General features: G+C 42.6%; 2 protein-coding genes across 6 annotated transcripts in view; both read right to left on the bottom strand.

The window, feature by feature from the left end:
- On the bottom strand, positions 1–3,917 carry b3gnt7 (UDP-GlcNAc:betaGal beta-1,3-N-acetylglucosaminyltransferase 7). The gene is made up of 2 exons (XM_084676240.1): positions 3,700–3,917; positions 1–2,296 (listed from the first exon to the last, which is right to left on the bottom strand). Exons 1-2 carry the CDS (start codon positions 3,705–3,707, stop codon positions 1,060–1,062), a joined length of 1,245 nt encoding a protein of 414 aa, XP_084532366.1. The 5' UTR covers positions 3,708–3,917; the 3' UTR covers positions 1–1,059.
- Positions 3,918–8,302: 4,385 nt separating this feature from the next.
- armc9 (armadillo repeat containing 9) overlaps positions 8,303–19,111 on the bottom strand; it is a 32,502-nt gene continuing 21,693 nt past the window's right edge. For 3 of the 5 annotated variants that reach the window (XM_084675786.1, XM_084675789.1, XM_084675788.1), the window contains 3 exons: positions 18,863–19,029; positions 17,822–17,924; positions 8,303–10,771 (listed from right to left, as the gene is read on the bottom strand). In XM_084675786.1, coding sequence (XP_084531912.1) covers positions 10,543–10,771; positions 17,822–17,924; positions 18,863–19,029 — 499 coding nt within the window. In that variant the 3' untranslated portion in view covers positions 8,303–10,542. The other 2 variants (XM_084675787.1, XM_084675790.1) reach the window with 2 other exon arrangements.

Below are 19,111 nucleotides of genomic sequence, written 5' to 3'. Positions count from 1 at the left end.
GGGATTTTAGAAATTTATTTACAAATATGATTCTGTTTGCATCTTGATTTTTACATTTATACATAATAATGATAATAATAATAAAACACTACAAAATAAAAATCTACAACCCTCTACACCCCTCAACATTCAGCAGTTTAATTGTTGCATATTCGCAATTAATTCCAAATAAATCCACATTACTTAAATATCAACACCCTTTTCTAAATCAACACATCTTCTACAAGTACCAGCAGTAGTTTATTTATTTCACAGTTTCAATGTAAACCCCGCTACCATTTCATGTCAAGTATATCAGCACATTCAAATCTATGGACACAGATATGACTGAGTTAAGAAATTGTTTTAGTTGCCAGTAGTACACTGGTAGTACACACATCAGATATCAGAAGTCCAGATCAAATCTTGCTCTAAACTGTACAGCCTCAATTAAGTGCAGGACCCCCAAGGCAATGGAGTTCTATAAAAAAGTATAGTTGTATGTGAAATTGAAACAATAATAACAATAACACTTACAAGACACTAATATCTTTACCAAAAAAGAAAGTTGAAGAAATCATCAGAATGTCTACCCATTTTGGACTATGGTGAGGTAGAGGAATTGTTCTTTCACCCTATCGTTAACAGACATATTACACTCCTAACTACAGAGGCACTGTAAGGCTTGGTCCAAATCAAAGTGTGCAATAATGCAGTCAAAGGATTTCTGGCAATGTGGAGAAATTGGCTGTCCTTTGTGCAGCCGTTACTGCTAGTCCCCATTCCCTTTGGCTTCTGTCACTGAATTGACCTGCTGAAGTGAGAATCCTTCAAAATGCCAAAAGAATATGAATCATTCTAAAGCATCACCCTAAGAAATCCAGGTCATTCCTTCATCACACGCAAGCGATGCAGTCCATAAATACCATTTACACATATTGTCCATGTCCTTCTCCGAAAAAAGGAGAACTTCACTTTTTAGTTGACCTCTTCGGCAGCCCTGACACATGCACTCTGCTCCATCAACAGCAAGCACAGAGCTAAATTTCTCCTTTTTCCTCTTCCAGCGAGCAATCCCAGCTATAAGATCTCCACTTTCTGTGAGCACACCAGTTCACTGTTTACAAGTTTCCACATGTTCATTAAGTCCGGTGGGAGCAGTTTGTGCACTACGATCATGCTCTTGAAGAAGCAGGGCTCCTTGTTGAGCTTGCTGTTCTTGTTCTTCACCAGGCCGAATGTCTTAAAAGCATTGTGTTTGATAGGGGTGACCTGCAACACCTCCAGACACATGCCCAGATACACGTCGTCAATGGGGTACAGCTCCAGTGTATCGGAAGCCCAGTAGAGCCTCCTGGCTAGTGGGCCGTCCATAAGGAAGCCCCCTCCGCCCGCATACGGAGGGTAGTGGGTTTTGTTATACAGTGCCTGTGGGATGTAGTACTTGTTATCCTTTTTGCGAATGGGCTTGGCCTTGAAGAGAACGTCTCCCACAAACAAGTTCTTGACGTCGCCGCTGCTCTCCAGGAACTCCAAAATGTTTTCCACGCTGACAAAGACGTCGTCGTCCCCCTTGAAGATGTAGCGTACGTCGGGGCAGTAGGTGTTGAACCACTTGAGGAAGTGGGTCTCCTTGAGAGTCAGGTTGAAAAAGCTGTCCATGAAGTCCCACTGGAGGATGTCTCCGTAGATGTAGTCCTCGTACTCCACCAGCTTCTGGTGGTTTGCCTTCTCCACCTCGTTGGAGGGAGTTCCCAGGAGGAAGAGTGTCTTCACCCGCTTACCGTCCACAGTTCGCTCCTTGCCCCACGTCTTTCGGATGACCTCACGGCGGTCATGCTGGGTGGCAATTGACTTAATGACCATGAGGATGAAGGTTTCTCCCCCGGCACACTTCTCTGGGTGGTTGATAAGTATGGGGAAGAAGCGGCAGTGTCGGTATAACATGAACTGCTTGAAGTTGTCTTCGAGGCCCGTGAACCACTCCTGGTTTGAGAAGTTGAGGTTGGCGCTGCAGTTGGCACTGACCACATCCCAGGTTCTGGTACTATGGTCCTGGATTGTGTTGGGTTCCCTTGTGGTGGCGTGGGCTTGAGGCTTAAGCTGAGATTTGTTCGTCCTCCAGAAGTTAAAGCCCTGTTTTCGCTGCAGAACTCCTTCTTCTCCACTGGAGGCCTCCATGCGAGTCTGCCTCTCTATTTGAAAGGGAGCCCCGGAGCCAATGCTCCCTCTCTGGACCACTGTGAGTGTCACCCCAGCTAGGAAGAACATCACAAATACCCTCTTGTACACCCTCCATCTGTTTTTGGGGTTCATCCTAAAAATATATAAAAGAAAGATGGTTAAATATGGTTTCCTCCATTCTCTGAGTTAAAACATAAGCTTGCAGAGCACAGAACACCTTATTTGGATATACTGCATATTATGATCTCTACTGGATAGTAGACCACATTGAGTGCAAAACAAATTTCCAGAGGATGAACCAAACACATAAAAGATTTGAGTTCCCTAGAAATGCGAAACTAAGAGCTGGAAATCCAAGTAATAATGCAATGTGGTTTCCCCAAATCTCATTTGTTATACTCAAGTTATACTGGTGGGTCTCCATCAATTGTTGGTTTTTCACAAAGACTTGCTTGGAACTGCAGTCTTACTTTTGCTACAGAATATTGCCTCCTACTTGAGCTTTGTTATTCTCATTGGATAATTATTTGTTTTTATCTATAGCCTCAAACCATAGTTTGTTGAGTTATGACCAAGTATTTTACATAACTTTGAATATCACTACAATGATGATTCCATTAGCACAAATATCATACTTTAGATTTTAGTCAAGCTAACATAACCTTCTCTCTACCAAATTTCCACTCTATAGATTTATGATCTCAGCAGTCATGTTGGTGATGATAAGATAATGATCTTGGCGAGCTGCATCAAAGTCATCTCAGGAAGTAATTTCCTCATTAACTTATGCAAAGTTGGCCCATTTCAGCTGTGAATAGAAGTGCTGAAAGTACTTCTTTCTGAAAGGGTAAATATTTTGTGTCACTTATGAGCCAAATCGTAATTCTCGACAAGATGGTTCTCTACATTTGGTGTGAGCTTAAGGATGGGACATGCGTTTTATATATTTTTTATGTCTAGCATAAATTGTTGTTGAAAAGAAGAATAAAAAACTAACACTTTTGATTATCCTATTAAGGCATACTTCCTACTGCTATGGCCCATACAGGCGTCTGCATTTTTTATTTCATTTCGCGGTAAGTGATGAGGCTAATCTGTCTTGAGACACTCCCAAGGACTTGAAGCACTGAAGCATCCATACACAAATAACTTAGTTGATGCCTGATCGTCTTCAAAGGCAAGAAGTTTAACAAGTTATTGGCCTTACTTTAGATAATATACACTTGGCACTTTGGCACCTGACATCGAATGATTCTGAAAGGGTTTTATTTAACGAACCTTTATACTAATAGGACTTAGCGTACATAAAGTGTAAAGACGACCCTATTCTAATGCAGACCACATTGGTTGAATGTTCATCCTACAAAAGTTATATTTGTTTCGTATAGGCTATGATTCTTAGTCCTTCCCTGATAGCCTTTACGTGCGTAATTGCGCATATTCAACAGAACAGATAATATTTGTTAATACATCAAGTTGTTTTACTAAATAATAGCCAATTTCCCAAATAATTAATGTAAAAAATACACGACTTACATTTTCATAAACTGATTATACCGATTGAGGTTGTTAATGAGATGGAACAGAGTTGTAGTTGGTTCCAACTCTGAAAATCGATACGTGGTGTGTGATCCCCTCAAATGCTTGTTAAATGAGTCCACTTGGTCAATGCAGCCGCTTCTTGAAACAAAGCGAGTAATTCAAATTCTAAATGTTACTTTGACTCCGAGGACGCTGAGATGCATAAGGTTAGGATCGAAATGCCCCCAAGTGGTGATTCTAGACTCTCTCGGGCTTTTTAAGGTATGTGCAACGTTACGTAGGTTTATGCAAATTGACCTTCTCCCGCCCATATACTCGCAAGTGATGTATCATCTCCCTTGACTCTTATTCATTTATTCAGGGAAATCAATACTTACGACAGCATGAAATAAAATAAATGAAATATTTCATGCAACTGGTCCGTGTCATAAGAATAGCTACATGTAACAACATATATAGTTTGTGTTGAAGACAGTTGGTTTGTAAACGAAATTTGTATTTGCCCGGGTGGATTATAAGCATTCTTTTCATATATTTTTTCTCTAGTTCGTATCATTCTCCTTGCTCAGTTTGTATTTTCTACTGACAAGAAAGGGTGACTACAACGCCCTGCTGACGGAGAACACCTCTTCAATTGTATTAATATTTAAATCCCTGTTCAACCAGGATGTGTGCGGCTCACTGCCCGTATTGGGTAACTAGCTTCTGTCAGCATACACCGTGGTAGCTAATGAGCTGTCAAGTTCAATTTCTGATTATCCACTCACACAGTCACTATGTGATCATAGATCTTTAGTATTTGCTCATAATTGGAGTCAGTCAGCCAGCTGTTGTCCTGCGAAATACTCTCAATAAGTAACTTAAATACATTTCTATAGTTTGTCAGAACAATGTTTTTCAGTGTGGCTGTAAAGGCATGGTAAACATCCTTCTTTTAGGTGTCAAAATCCTGGATAAAGATTGAGCCTGTCCTGATCTTAAATGACAATGTCTATTGAGAGAAATTCTGCGTAAAGGTTCTCAGGAAAGAAAATTGCTTTTGTTGTCCTGCGATTGCTGGTTGTCCTGCGAAATACTCTCAATAAGTAACTTAAATACATTTCTATAGTTTGTCAGAACAATGTTTTTCAGTGTGGCTGTAAAGGCATGGTAAACATCCTTCTTTTAGGTGTCAAAATCCTGGATAAAGATTAAGCCTGTCCTGATCTTAAATGACAATGTCTATTGAGAGAAATTCTGCGTAAAGGTTCTCAGGAAAGAAAATTGCTTTTACCACAGAGCAATCTGTGTCTTTGGAAAATATTTGATACCTTAAGAAATTGTACATGACAAACCACAAGGAGTGGTGACAGTCAACATGCTGACTGCACAATCACAGATGACACTGCAACCGCACTTAACCCCCAGCGACGCAGGACTTTTCCGTCCTCGCATGCCCAGGGAGAAAGAAAACATAACAGCTTTGCTTTAAAAACAGGAATTTTTCAATCTGTACCCAGCTGCGATTCAAAATCCCCTCATCCTCTCCTATCTCCATTTCCTGGATCCAACCAGTCGTCCTTTCGGAGGCCATGTGCATCCTGTCGTTTGCTGTGTGAGTGTGTGTGTGTGTGTGGAGGGGTAATTTTCCCATTGTCCCCCTTTCTGTGTATCAGTGGTTGTTGTGAGGTTGCTAAACTGGTCCTGGATTTCACATGCACTGGTTGTCTCCTCAAATGTATTTATGACAAATATGCATCTTTCTCTCACGCTAGCAAGCACATGACCCTTTACTTTCAGGAAGTGCCTCAAGCCTGGATCTGTAATGGTTTTGTAATGGTTAATAATCATTTGTTGGTTTCTGGTTGCTTTATAGTGGAGCCAGATATGTTAGGTGTGATAACGGTTTTGATATTTGATGTTTGCCTTTGATGATGTGTGAGCTCTGCTATAGAGGAAAGGGACTTCATTACTTTATATTATTTTGCAATCTTGAGTGGAAGTTGGGACCTTCACCTAAATATGAGTCACACATATCTGTTGTGCTTATTCTAAAGCTTCTGCTGAGACATAGCCAACTAACTCTCTAAGCCTTGTTTCACCTTTAGCATCTCCTGTTACAAGAATGAGGAAGTAGAGGAGAGCTGGAGGGCTTAGGACATTGTTTTGTAAAAAAAAAAAAAAAAAAAGAAATAAGGGGGAGACCTTACAAACGTCCTTCAAGGAAGCCTGCGCTAATCCTGTGTTGAATTTAACACACCTAGGGAACAGAGGGAAATTGTGATGGTTTCCATTTGACTGTCAACTCTCCATCCTCAACTTCAGCTCGAGTGGAAAAACCCCAGAGGATACCTTTGTCTCACCCTCTGGATAAGTGAGGGGCCTTAGCAATGCGGCAGCTCATATCGACTGTGAAAGAATTCACTGCAGAGAAACAGTGACCCGAGGGCACCTTTTCTTTTTACTCAATATCTGTCTCTCTCTTTCTCCTCCGTGTGTAACAAGGTTATCCCAGTGTGCACAGACAGCTGGGACAAAAGACTTGTACAGGCTGTGCTGTGAAACCCTTGTCAGCTGTGACCTTAGATAAACACCTGCCCCCTTCCAGTTTGATGTCCCCCAAGTTTAAACATTACTCGGGGGTTACTGTAGAACAGCAAAAGAAGGGTATTCAAGATGGAAAAAAACAACTGCAATCTATCGCACAATTTTCCCAAGCTTTATTACTTTAAGAACAAACCATTGGTTTCGGTTAATGGTTGCATGGGTTTCCTTGATTACGCGGATCACTTCCTTTAAAATTATAAACACATGACTAATTTACAGGTTTAGCTTCAGGGTGCGTAAACCAAGTACCTGTGGCTCAGTAATAATTACATGCGGCATTATACATTAAGTTATTCTTCAAACTTCGATTATCGTCTGTCATTCATTTCTGTTTGTAACACATAGCGTACTGCTTGTTAGATCTCTGGGCGCTATTGGTATGTGTAACCGTTCATATATTTCCTGACATCATTTTGACACAGACTTACTAATCTTTCTTTACCTCCATCCTGAATTTTAGAAACACAAACCAAGCTGTTCAAAACACAGTGGAGGATAACAGGCAGTCCATAAGCACCCCCCCCCCCCATGTGACTCCCATATCTAAAAGAAAATAAGCTGCCATAATTACATATGGGAAAGGGGCTATACACAAAAAAAACAAAACAAAGGACGCTGATTTTACAAATGTCCAAGGAGACACAAAGAAGCAACATGTCTAATTGAAAATACATTTGACCACACTGCATTTGTCAAAGCTCAATTTCATGTAATCCATAATGTATGAAAAACAAAAGGCGACCATTGGTGAAAGGGCTGACCAGTTCTGTTGGTTGTTGACATTACCATGGGTCAGGATGCAGAGAGAGGAAAAAAGTGCCTCGTCTTGGTTGGTGATCGGCAGAGACTTTTATCTGTCCAGTCCAGCATGTGGTTGTCTACAGATAACACCTCATTTCTCTTGGCAATTGCAGGGGCATTTCCTGACTAAAACAATTCCTTCAAGCTTGCCATCGTTAGCCTGATTCTTTTTGATTTTACAATATGCTTCAGGACATGCTGTGCTGGACCATCCCCATTCCCACTCCCTTTATCAGTCCTTCAAGCTTTTCATTAGGGACCTTTGCCCCTGTTTAATGTCAGGATAACAGCCGATGAGTCATTCCCAATAACCTTACTGGCACATAAAACCACTTGGTGTTTGAGTCATGCTGTTCCTTTTCTTGTGTTGTGCCAATAGATAGTGAATAACACATTAACACAACACCACTGTTACATGAACTGTTTATTAACAAAATGTCGATGTTTAAAGTAGGTGGTCATCCTCTTTACCAAACAACTTACTGTAACTAACAGGTGTATTTGATCAATCTCGGGTCAGGGGAGTAATATTAGTCTAAACCAAAGATAATCAATGATAATGGATGCAAGGGAGGGGGGGGGGATCACCCTGATACAGAGGCTTTTTAAATGTGTTATAACTCAATATGTTAACTGTACCAGTATTAGATACCAATTGATTTTGGTGTGATAGCCCAAGATGATAAAAATAAACACGTTCCGCACCATCCAGCGTTTCTTTCGGACTCTGGGGCAAATCGAGTTATGGACGGCGCGCCTCTCCAGGAACAAGCTCATCTCAGAGTGTGTGCTGGCAGTGCAGCTGTTGGATGAGTTGGTGAGGGAACCGCAGCCCACTGCCCCTCCTCGTCAGGGCTTGAGGGCAGCGCGCCTGTCAGAACGTGACAGCTTTATGGTTTGGGCACACAAAGCGTTTCTCTGTGGGCAGCATAGCACCCACCAACACAAGCTCCACACTGCCCACTGGCCATCTCCGTTCTGAACAGCACAAAGACACAAAGACAAGCAGGACCGTGTGGGCAAGATATGTTAACTACTTGTAATGCATGTCAATTTGGCTGTGAGGATACGGTGATTTACGATGTGGGCTTGGTTATGAGTTATCTGCATTGTGTTATTTGAATATCAAATTAATTGGCTCAAATACTTAATAGCCTATTGTATGCAGAATAGTCTAGCTGTTTTTTCTGACACAAAACTTTTACAAATATGAAACTTGAACTATAGGAACACACCTACTTCATGTTTATTTTGGTCACATACAAAATATTATGATTTATGGCTATTAAAATACATCATAAGCAGCAACCAAAAATGGCGAATGTTGTGTATGAAAGCACTCGGATAAACTATCAACACTCTAACATGCTTCTTGAAAATATTAATCAGATTCAGTGGTTGAAATCCAATATTGGTATTGGTATAAGTCCACTGGTAGTTTGTCACTATAAGATACTGTGACTTAACCATTACCATCTAAACCCCTCAAATAAAAGTTCGGAAATGTTATTTCGGTCTATTATTCCTCCCCTTCAATAATACCAATTGTATTTTATATTGTTGGAAAGACTGATTAGTCACCTTTAGGGGCAAATCTAGGCTCCCACTTTTTGGGGGGCTAAGCCCCTAGATAAAAACTATTATTTTTCCTGTGACCCAGCAAAACTAGGGGGGTCTGGGGGTATGTTCCCCCAGAATACATTTTTGAAAATATCCTTTTAAATATTGTCCTGTAGTGGGTTTTAGGAAAATAAATTAACCTTTTTTTTTTGTTGCCACAACAGCTTGGCACCTCCTCCTCTTCCGCTGGTCACCAGCCTGGTCACACACCGCTGTGGGATTCCTCAACCAGGATTTGTCGCAAGTCAGCCAACATGTTTGCGTTGGTCACTCTGGCACGTATATCACGCCCAAGCTGATCCCACTTGATACTCAAAACGAGAGTGAATCCCAACAGAAGAATATTGCAGGGGATTTTGGCAAAAAAAATTGGGCCGCTAACCACACGGTTAGCTGTGTTGCTCGTTCCACGAATGCACAATCCTTACAAGTTGTACCTCATTGTGAAGGTGACTTGTCAGGCTTTCCAACGATATATAATACATTACCAATTGGTATTATTGAAGGGGAGGAATAATCAACCAAAATAACGTTTCCGAACTATTTTTGAGGGGTTTATATAAGCTAAATGTAATGTATGTATGTAACAATGTACACTTGTCCAGCTGAAGCACATCATCTTCAAGTCTAAAGTCTTTGTAAACAATACTCAAACATGATAAGTTAAATCAGAGACAATATTAAAGGTTCAAAATAGTAAAGCCAATACATCCCCACATTTTGTGAAGTTGGGACATTCTCCATCGCTATGTACACAAACAAATTCAGTACAAGACAATTTTCAACCAAAAAGGGTCATTTACAAAACGGAAAATTTATATATGGGGGAAATAATCACCCCCGCCCACCCCCTTCATTCATTTATGTCTAATGTTGGTAAAACGACATAAGTAAAAAAAGAAAAAAAAAAAAGGGCTAAGGTGGGAAACAGGGACACTGGTGAGAGTATTTATCGTATGGTTGCTATCTTTGTCTTGAGACCCAGTCATCTCGTACTCGTGTACTGCTATGGCTATCAACTCCTGTCAAAATGGCTTTCATCAATGCCTTTTGCCTTAAAATAAAAAAAGAATGATCAAATTAAAGTCTGTTCAATTACTTTAATCAGATTTAAGACACCATGTCCCATTAACCCAAAAGAATCAGGGATTAACATTTTCATACATCAATATGTTTACTCAATAGGTTGAACAAGTCAGTTTAAAAACGTGTCATGGGATATATTATACCTTTGAGGATTTAAAGTCCCACAGGAACACAAAAACTTGGACAAAGCAACAACAATAGTTCTTGTGACGGATTGATAAAGACCAGCTTTAAAATCAAAGCAAGTACCTTTTTGATTAAATTATCTGCGTAAAGGAACAGTCACAACAAAACAAAGCTACGATAAATACCTTAACATACCCTCATCTACTGGCAGGACACAGTTAGAATAACATCTTTAGGAGTCATCAACACAAATTTTCAATATTAAAGTAGTCACAAATTCCTTAATCTATTGGTGATGAATTGTAAAGTAGATGAACAGTGAAAGAACAAGGAAGCAAAGCTAGACAAGCCTTGAAACAACATTCCTTATCAGGCGAGATATCCCAAAGTAGTGTATTTTATCTAGGTCTGAACTGTAGCATACCAGAAGCTCTCTGGTCCTATTGCCCAGGTACAGTATTCTAAAGTGACTCATTTATTAAAGAATAGAGTTAAAGAGGTGTGTATTGACATAGTCCTTAGTGCGGGAAATGCAGGAGAAAGGCTGGGTCAAGAAGGAGTAGGTTGTTGTGGGGGGGGGGGGGGGGCTTGTTGTGCTTATTGCCCAGGCGTGTTGTGTTACAGACATGCACTGTGCTGAGGTTGAAAGGGGGCCCTCTGAAGAGACACAATCCTGCATTGTTCCCCCCCTTTCTCCTCCTCCAACCTCTCCTCCTCCACAAGCCGATCCCCACCGTCATGTTGCCCTGACCTGCGGATAGAGTTACAGGAAGCTGGATGCTCGTGGGGAGATAGGCTGCTTCCGCGATGACAGGGTCCCTTCTTCACTTCCTGTGTGACTGGCTGCCTGGTGAAGGGGAAAGGGAAGATGGGAAGTGATGAAGGGGTGTCGCCGAAGCGTTCACACAAACAGATAGCCGAATACATTTCCGTCAAACTAGCTTTTTTAAAGCTAGCACAACATTGGCTGTCACGCCCTTGTGACAATAGACAAACATATGTATGTATTGTCAAAGGTACATGTTCTCTCTAGGTTCAACAATTCAAGACTGTGACAATGATGTCATCACAAAGCGGAAGTTCGGATTTCATAGGATCAGCAGTGACTTAAATAAGCACAAAACCCTCAATTAGCTAAAATGTAATGGTAGCTGTTGCTCTTTAAAACAAACCAAATATCATGTATGCCAAGTGAAATTACACATGATACCAACTATGGAGACGAGTCCACTTAGAGCAGGGGTTGTCAAATCCTGGTCCTCAGGGGCCGCTGTCCTGTATGTTTTAGATGTTTCCCTGATGCAACACACCAGATTCAAATGAATGGTCGTTACCAGGCTTCCATAGAGCTTAATAACAACCCATTCATTGGAATCAGGGGCCCGTTCTCCGTCACCATCTAACGTGGTCACTACATTTAATTAGTCTGATACGCCAGCCCTCTCCTGGATTTTGCAGACTTTGAGGTGTTTGGAGGCATTTTGATTAAATCTTCCAATTTAGTAACCTTCGAGCAAGCTCTTGCTCTGTTTGGCTCTGTTGCAGAAAACACAGGGCGCTCTTTTTGGCCATGGTGAGCAGCCATAGATGTATGTGACCAGCCAATAGCAGCGTTGCTGATCAGGTTTCTACCATCGATACATACCCTCTTTTTGACCAACGCATAACTCAATCCAGCTACACTAATCATAAACAACAGAGGTGTTGGAAGAACCGAATTAGCCAGATCATGATTAGTACGATGATGTCGTCTTGGATGTGTCATTTGATCTCGGATGTAATAAGCGACGTACGGAGAACGGGCCCCAAGGTGTTGAGCCAATCTTAATATCTACACTGATGCATTTAGTTGGCCAAATCGACACCATGTCAGCCTCCTGTGCCATTTACTTTCACAAAATATTAAAAGGCTCATGGGTTATTATAATATTTTAATCATACAGCTCTGGAAAAAATTAAGAGACCCCTGCACCTTTTTCTTTCTTTTTAAAAAGAAGTTGAGAAGGACAATTTTGAGTGAGGAACAGAAGGGTAAAATTTGCAGTGGCCTCTTACATTTTACCCTACCGTTCCTTACTGTACCCAATACATATATCAGACCTGCAAACTCCTCAGAGTAAAAACGGTGACAGTGTCGCGGGGGATGGGGTGGGCGTGCCCCCTGCTCGATTTTTTTGTTATTTTAAGCTTGACTTAAAGACCATATTGCAGGTTAAACATCACTGTTGATAAATGGGTACATGAAGCACTCAAGATATGTATATCATGAAAAAAAAACTCCAAATGGTGTCTCTAAATGGTGTTAAAAACCAGTTTTTGGTGTTAGAATTAGCATAATAGCGCAATTTGGTGATGACGTCACATTGGGAAGACGTGGAGGAGACTAGGCATAGATATCCATAGACATAATATAGATATCTATGGAGAATAGCCTCAGATTAGTACTAGAACTATGGCGAATGACTGCAACTCACCAGGACGCTTCACCAACTCCACTCATTCTCCTCGGACCATCTAACTACATAAAACATTTACACAATTTCTACAGAATGAAACACTTTCTGTTATGTAGCCTACGCTATTTCAGCTTCGTCCCTAGATCTCTACAGACCATGCAGCTAATTTAATGCTCAACACTTCAACACAGGGGCTTATTACTTGAAAGAGGAACTAGAGAGATGGTACAATTTCTGGGGGAAATTGTAGGGCGTGCGTCGGTTGCAGATGGGTCAGTTTATTATGAAACAAGCCGAACCCCCTTTGAAACTAGCTATTCTAACAACTTTGTCACCAGAAGTATTTTTCAGATGGAGTCGCGATTCAAACAGTACCATCTGCTAACTGAAAATATGCAGCCAAACACGTAAATAAGCATGATATTTTATTAGGGGGAAATGGCTTATTCAAAAGAAGTTTGCTGGAAGCGATCATTGTCAGTAAAAAAAGCAGACCCTATGGTGTCAGTCTAGAGCCCTGCATGGAGCTGATGTTGCTAGCCAAACTTCACTGAATGTGCCGGAAATGATTTTTTTTTCTTTTGACATAAAGTTTAGCCTGTGGCATTGAAGACAGCGACGCACCACACAAGCTTGAGTTTAAATACAGTATTTAATGTGACATTACTTACTACACATGCAAGTCTTGAATTGCCTAAATGTATGATGCTGCCAGTACACCACGGCAGGATAGATAGCACTGGTACTTAAGCTAAGCCTGACGTTGTCACACTCATAATTCTAGTCAGGATATGAGTCTGATAACTCTCCGTTGGGCTGTGACTATAGAGGGTTTTCACCGACATCACGTTCTGGGCAGTAACCCGGATACGCGGCCATTGTGGAGGCACTCGGTGTAAAAAACTGAATGGAAATACAATGGAGTATTATGAGCTGTGGATACTTTAAGTGAATGTAGCCATGTCCAAACAACCGAAGAGCTCATCAAAACGCGTCCAAGATGCAAAAGCATATAGGGAAGGACTTGGTGCAGATCCCTACGAGTTAGCGTTAGCTCCCTCCCGGATCTGTAACGACCCGGTGATTCTTCCTTCAGTTGCATATCCCGATAGAGTCAACTACCTGGTTTTCTCGCCGAGCCCATACACAGCGGAAGACCTTAAATCCTTCAAAGGTTTGGAGGCCTATAACCAGATGGTGTGTGGATGGGTGAGGGAGACGCAGTACCAAGTTATTAACGACCGTTGTGTTGTGGAGGTGTAAGCAATGCAATAACGTCTTTAACCAACCTAACTTTAACTGCATGATATTGTGATACTCAAGGTGTAGCCTAGTGACTCTCAATCGTGTTTTTTCCCTGGTAGATCTTGGTTGAGCATTGCCAACCACAAGCGCCTCCTTTACTTTGATAATCTCTGACATTCCTCTCCCTGGTTTTTAATAACTTTTGGAAGTCGATAATATTGCAAATGTTTTTCTCGATCTGTCCTATTGGTACAACTTGAAACACGGCAATAATTAACCATTTTCCTTGACGACGTTCGGTGTATATTTCAGTGCCTGTGCTTTGTTGTGATGCAGAGTGCCTCCAATATGGCGACTTCCGGTCTGATGACACGCTGTGAAAACCCTCTATGGGGCGTGTTTCAACCAAACTCGTAAAACAAATGCCTCTTCGCTCAATTGGATAGACCTACAACCAATCAGAGCAACGTAATATGTTGTTTGTTGAAAATGAATGCAACCCAGGCGCTCTTTCGTGACGTTGTTGATTACGTTACTGTTGATCATCTGTCCATCATCGTATAAAGCCCGCCCCTGGCAATTTCATTGGTCCGACCAGCTCCTCATCTTATTTAGTTTGTCCCCAATATCGAGCCCCTCCAGACCCAACTTCCCGACCATTTTTTTTGTGGGCGGGGCTAAGTTGGGCTGGCAGCCAGGCTAACTTAAACTACTAGTACTGTGCAACAGTCTATCCCATATAGTGCTAGTTCTATCCAGCCTAGCACATATATGCACGTTGTATCTCCTGCGTCATCTCAGTTAAACTATCGGGGCTTGGAAATACTGCAACTTGCTAAACACACAGCTGTAAGACCCAGTGAAATGTTAAATACAGCTAGCAAACTAACGTTAGCTGGCATCGCTAACAACATTGGCTTCCTCAACTTCGGTAGGCTATCCTCAGTGCAACCTGGCCAGTGCAAGTTACAGTTGATGGTGTGTGGTCAAAGATTCTGACAGAAGTGCTAAGATTCCATTGGCCAAGAGAAAAAGTGCAAAGATTCCAATTGGCCCAGAGAAATGTAAATTATAAGAATCATCCAATAATGTTTCGCAATTCTAAGCCTGCATGGCATGCAGAAGAAGGGCAGCGATTGTTGCCAAAAAGCGACAAGTTTGCAGGTCAGATGATATATAATAGAGAACAAAGGTCGGGCCTTTGGCAAGGGCAAGCACACCCAATAAAGAAGGAAGTCATATTTCATCATATTTTCTATATTTTTCTGATAGAAGTCCTGCCAGAATCGGAACGTAATCTCTCTGATCTGCTATGCAGGGAATCAGCCCTGGGACAAAGGCTGTGCCGTGACCAGTTCCACGAGAGATTGTTACTTACAACCCCCCCGTCCTGAAAATGAAGGGTGCGCTGGCAGACCCTGTTCTGACTCGTCGAGTGGGTGGCCTCAAGTGTGGGAGTGGCGACTTGCCTCAGCTTCGGGAAACTCTGCTGTCAGTCATGAGGCGGTATGTTGGATGGGGGGAGAGATTTGGGAGATCATTTCACAAAAGGTCTCATCAGACAGAAAGCTTCTATCTAATTTCCAAGAGGGGCATTCAAATTTGTAAGAAGTAAAGGCAAGGTGTAATATTACAGGGACATGATCAAATTCAGCTATAGCTGAGTCTGGTCAATAAAAAAATGATCTATCCTACTATGCGGGGGGGGGGGCGGGTAACACGGCGTCAGCAACTTGAGCTCCTGCAGAGGGTCTCCAAAACGTAAGACTCTCGAATCTTCACAAGTCACCGCCCTTTCGGATCGGAGTCATACCGATCGTTCAGTGTCCGGTCTACTACTCCCAGGCTTACGTAATGTACATGGAACATGTGGATTCAAAGTGGAGCAGGAAGTAGTGGTCTGGGCATTAGAGTTCCTAACAGCCTTTTCCAGTAAAACCCCCAGTAGAACAACCGGAGGTAATCACCAAGGCAAATGCAATAAAGACCTTAAGAGAGCCTGAGGCGATCATATCGTGCAACCAAATTGAACAGGCCGCGTGGGCAGAGACCTCTGGGATAGGCTTGGAGAACGTCAATAAACGTTATCTCGCTCAAGATGGTAAACTGAGTCATACTTTACAGTGTCAACAGTGCAGCTGTCAGTCTTTGAACAATCTCTGATTCCTTATCTTTAACGCAGATAATGGTAAAGTCTTCATTCATTTCAATACGGGCACTGAGATTGTGATGCATGTCCAGAGGACGATAATCTGGGAAACTAATAAACATTTGTTTGACTAAATGCAAACGATGTATCGTTTGAAACATTATCTTTATGGGAAACGAATAAACATTTGTTTGACTAAATGCAAACAATATATCGTTTGAAACGTTATTTGTCCGTCTTTTATGTCAACTCAGCTCACCGTTGTTTGCCCCGAACATGGAGCGACACAGTTCTACGAAACAGGCTCCCATTCTTAATAAGAGAGTGAGAAAGTGGAGCGCACCGGTAAGGGGACTGAGAGGGAAGGGAAACGGACGAAGCGGTGTGTGTGCGTGAGAGTGTCCCAGGTACCAGAGTGACAGAGACACACAGAGAGACGTTTCGCGACACTCACTCTGTCTCCCCCCCACTCCGAGGGAGCCAGCTGAAGAGGGCCGGCTGCTCTGCTGGGGCTCCCGCTGGGAAAACTGGGGGGCCAGCGGTGGGACGCGACCCCTCCTCGTCCCACCGCCTTCCGAGCCAGGGGGCGGTGCGTCACTCTCGGGTGTGCGGGGAATCTTGGGCCGGCTTGTAAAGCCGGGGATGTGCTCCCTGTCGAGGAAGAGGGCAGAGAGACATGGTGAGCCACTCTGTCTGGGATGAGGGCTCGGAAGCGGATGGTAACTTGGACCCGGTCAGGTCCTTTGACTTTGTTTGCTGTATTGAGACAATACAGGATAGGTTTCTAGATAAGTGCACTAGATAAGTGCACTAAAAACATTAATCATTGATTGCTGTCATTAGCAAAAAGATACAACCAAACCTTCCATTGATGTGCTGTGGATCATGATAATCATGAAAGTCCTTGTAAATCTTAGTAAAGCTGAAATGTAGATGATAAAAACATCTATTCATATTACCACTTACAAAAGTATCCCTTACAAAAGTGCCTAAAAAATATATGTTAAGCACTATTACACTGTCCTAGAACCAATAAGGAATTTATTGAAGCGTACAGGCCACTTTTCAATAAACAGGCATGGCTTTTTTCCCCAACCATTTTCTTCTGAAGTGTAACTATACTACACTTCAAAGATTTTTTTCAAGAGAGATACAACTAGCACATTTGGGCAAGTTCACCCCAATCAGTTCAACTCTGTCGTTGAAGCTCATGGCCAATAGGCACGTGGTATGTCTTCCCTCCCAGAAGAGCTAAGCCAGTCCTGAGGGGTGAAGTTAGGCTAAGACAGAGAGAAGGAGGAGGAAGAGGAGTGCTGATGCTAGTTTTATTCATGGGGGCCCCTCTGCACTCCTGGGTAGCCAAGGAGCATTTAATTAAAGTGTCGTTTCTTAGGCTCATTACACTCAAGGGGGGGGGGGGGGGGGCGACGACGACCAGGAGTCAAGTTCCCTTGGGCTTTGGGAGGAGGATGAGGAAAAGGAGAACGGTGGGGGGGGGGGGGGGGACTGAATGAGCCTCTTTGTGGGCAGCTTGTTTAAAACGCATGTCACAGACAGCAAGAGTTGTGCTGAGTCATAGACTGTTGTGCACCCCCCTCACCCCAGCCCCAAAAGATTTTCTTTTCTTTTTGACTGTCTCCCACTTCCACAACTGTTTGTTTCCCTCTATGTCTCTGTCAATCCACTCACAGCTATCTCTCAGCCCCTCGTAGTCTTGTTGTGTGTGCCGACAAAAGAGCGACTGACACAGACATAAAACAAGCCGGAATGGATAAGACAGGCAGAGCGAGAGACGGACCGAGGCCGCGTTGAAAAGAGGGTGTCGGGGAAGATTTAGATAGATGCATTCCAGTACTGACGTGTCAGTCGGGCCCAGGAATGTCACACTGTCACATGGCCAGCTCCCAGCGAGCCAAAGCGGCACCACTGACAGATCAATAAGCCTGCGGGGTTTGCATACACGAGCATGTGTATGCTGGTCTGTGTGGGTGTGCATATGCAAAACCTGTGTTGGTGTGGGTGTTTTGGAGCGCGCTCGAGCATTCACCCAGGGGAAAGACCGTTGCTCTCCTCTCGCCTCCCCTCTTCACCTCTTCCTTCATCCGAGCCATCCAACTCGGAATCCTGGGAGAAGCGTCCATCCTCAGAGTCTGCGCGACAGAGCAAGAGAGAGGCACAGGCAGACTAAGAAACGGAGCCAGACAATGGGCTCGATTCCACGCGAACACTCTTGACAGCCATGGCGTCATTAACACACATGTAGCACAGTTCGATACTCCCCAGCACTTGACTTTCATGGGGAGGTGTCAAGTGGTCCCATAGAGATGAGCATGGCATTGAGAGTCTTCGCATGTGCCTCGTCTGCAGTCATCAGTTCTGAGATGCTGCTCGTTTTCTTCGTGAAACATATTTTGTGTTAATAGTGTGTTTAAAGTATGTGTTTCCCATGGAAAGTTGGAATTGGAACCAAAGGGGCAACAAAAGAACAAGGAACACATAAGGGAGAAACAAATTAAATACATTTTGTTGCCAACAATTTAAGGTAAAAGACAGGCTCAAAAGCTGTTTTAAAACCGTAGCTACACCCACTAGGCCCTTGATTCAAGCGCAAGATATTGTTTAGATAGAATACATTCGGCTACTTTTGTTATTAGCTAAAAAGGGCTCTTAGCACTTCATGCCCACAATAGACAGTTAAATTCTGAATTACGTCTGATTGTGTTTAATACTGAAGAAAGAAGTGTTAAAGAACCGTTCAGCGTCATCACATATCGCCCTTTTACCAACACACACGGGGGCAAATTCTTTTAATTCTCCCTCAGCTACAAAAGCCATTAAAGTCCAAATAAATATGTTGATGAAATAAATTCTGAAATATATAAATACATAAATGAATCGATATAGTTTAATGAATAAATATAGTTTTTTTGTTTAAAAATGAATATTTTCGAAGGACTACTGTTTTTCATAGGACCTATTTGTAAAAAAATCTAATGATAATAATGTATAAAAAAACGTTCACGTCAAAATGTATGGACTGATTATGCTGCATACACCATGCTGGCTGTAAGTGGGTCTGGTCACCCACCGATGGTGTGGCGTAGGGAGTCGGTGCTGCTGGGTCGGCTGCCTGAGCGTGTGGGGGGCCTGGAGCTGTAGTGGAACGGGGCCAGGCTCTCATCACTTGGCGCTCTTCTCAGGAGGTACCCTCCTCCTCCTCCTCTGTCACCCTCATCATTACCAGCTCGGACGTCCCTAAACACACACACACACACACACAGTGAGATAGTCATGACCAGAATAACTAGTGTATTGTGGGAAACAATTCAAAGAAAAT

Source organism: Hypomesus nipponensis, chromosome 16 (genome assembly GCF_054491055.1).
Source record: "Hypomesus nipponensis isolate SF chromosome 16, ASM5449105v1, whole genome shotgun sequence".
NCBI classification, from domain to species: Eukaryota; Metazoa; Chordata; class Actinopteri; order Osmeriformes; family Osmeridae; genus Hypomesus; species Hypomesus nipponensis.
This window is presented reverse-complemented; position numbering and strand designations above follow the sequence as displayed.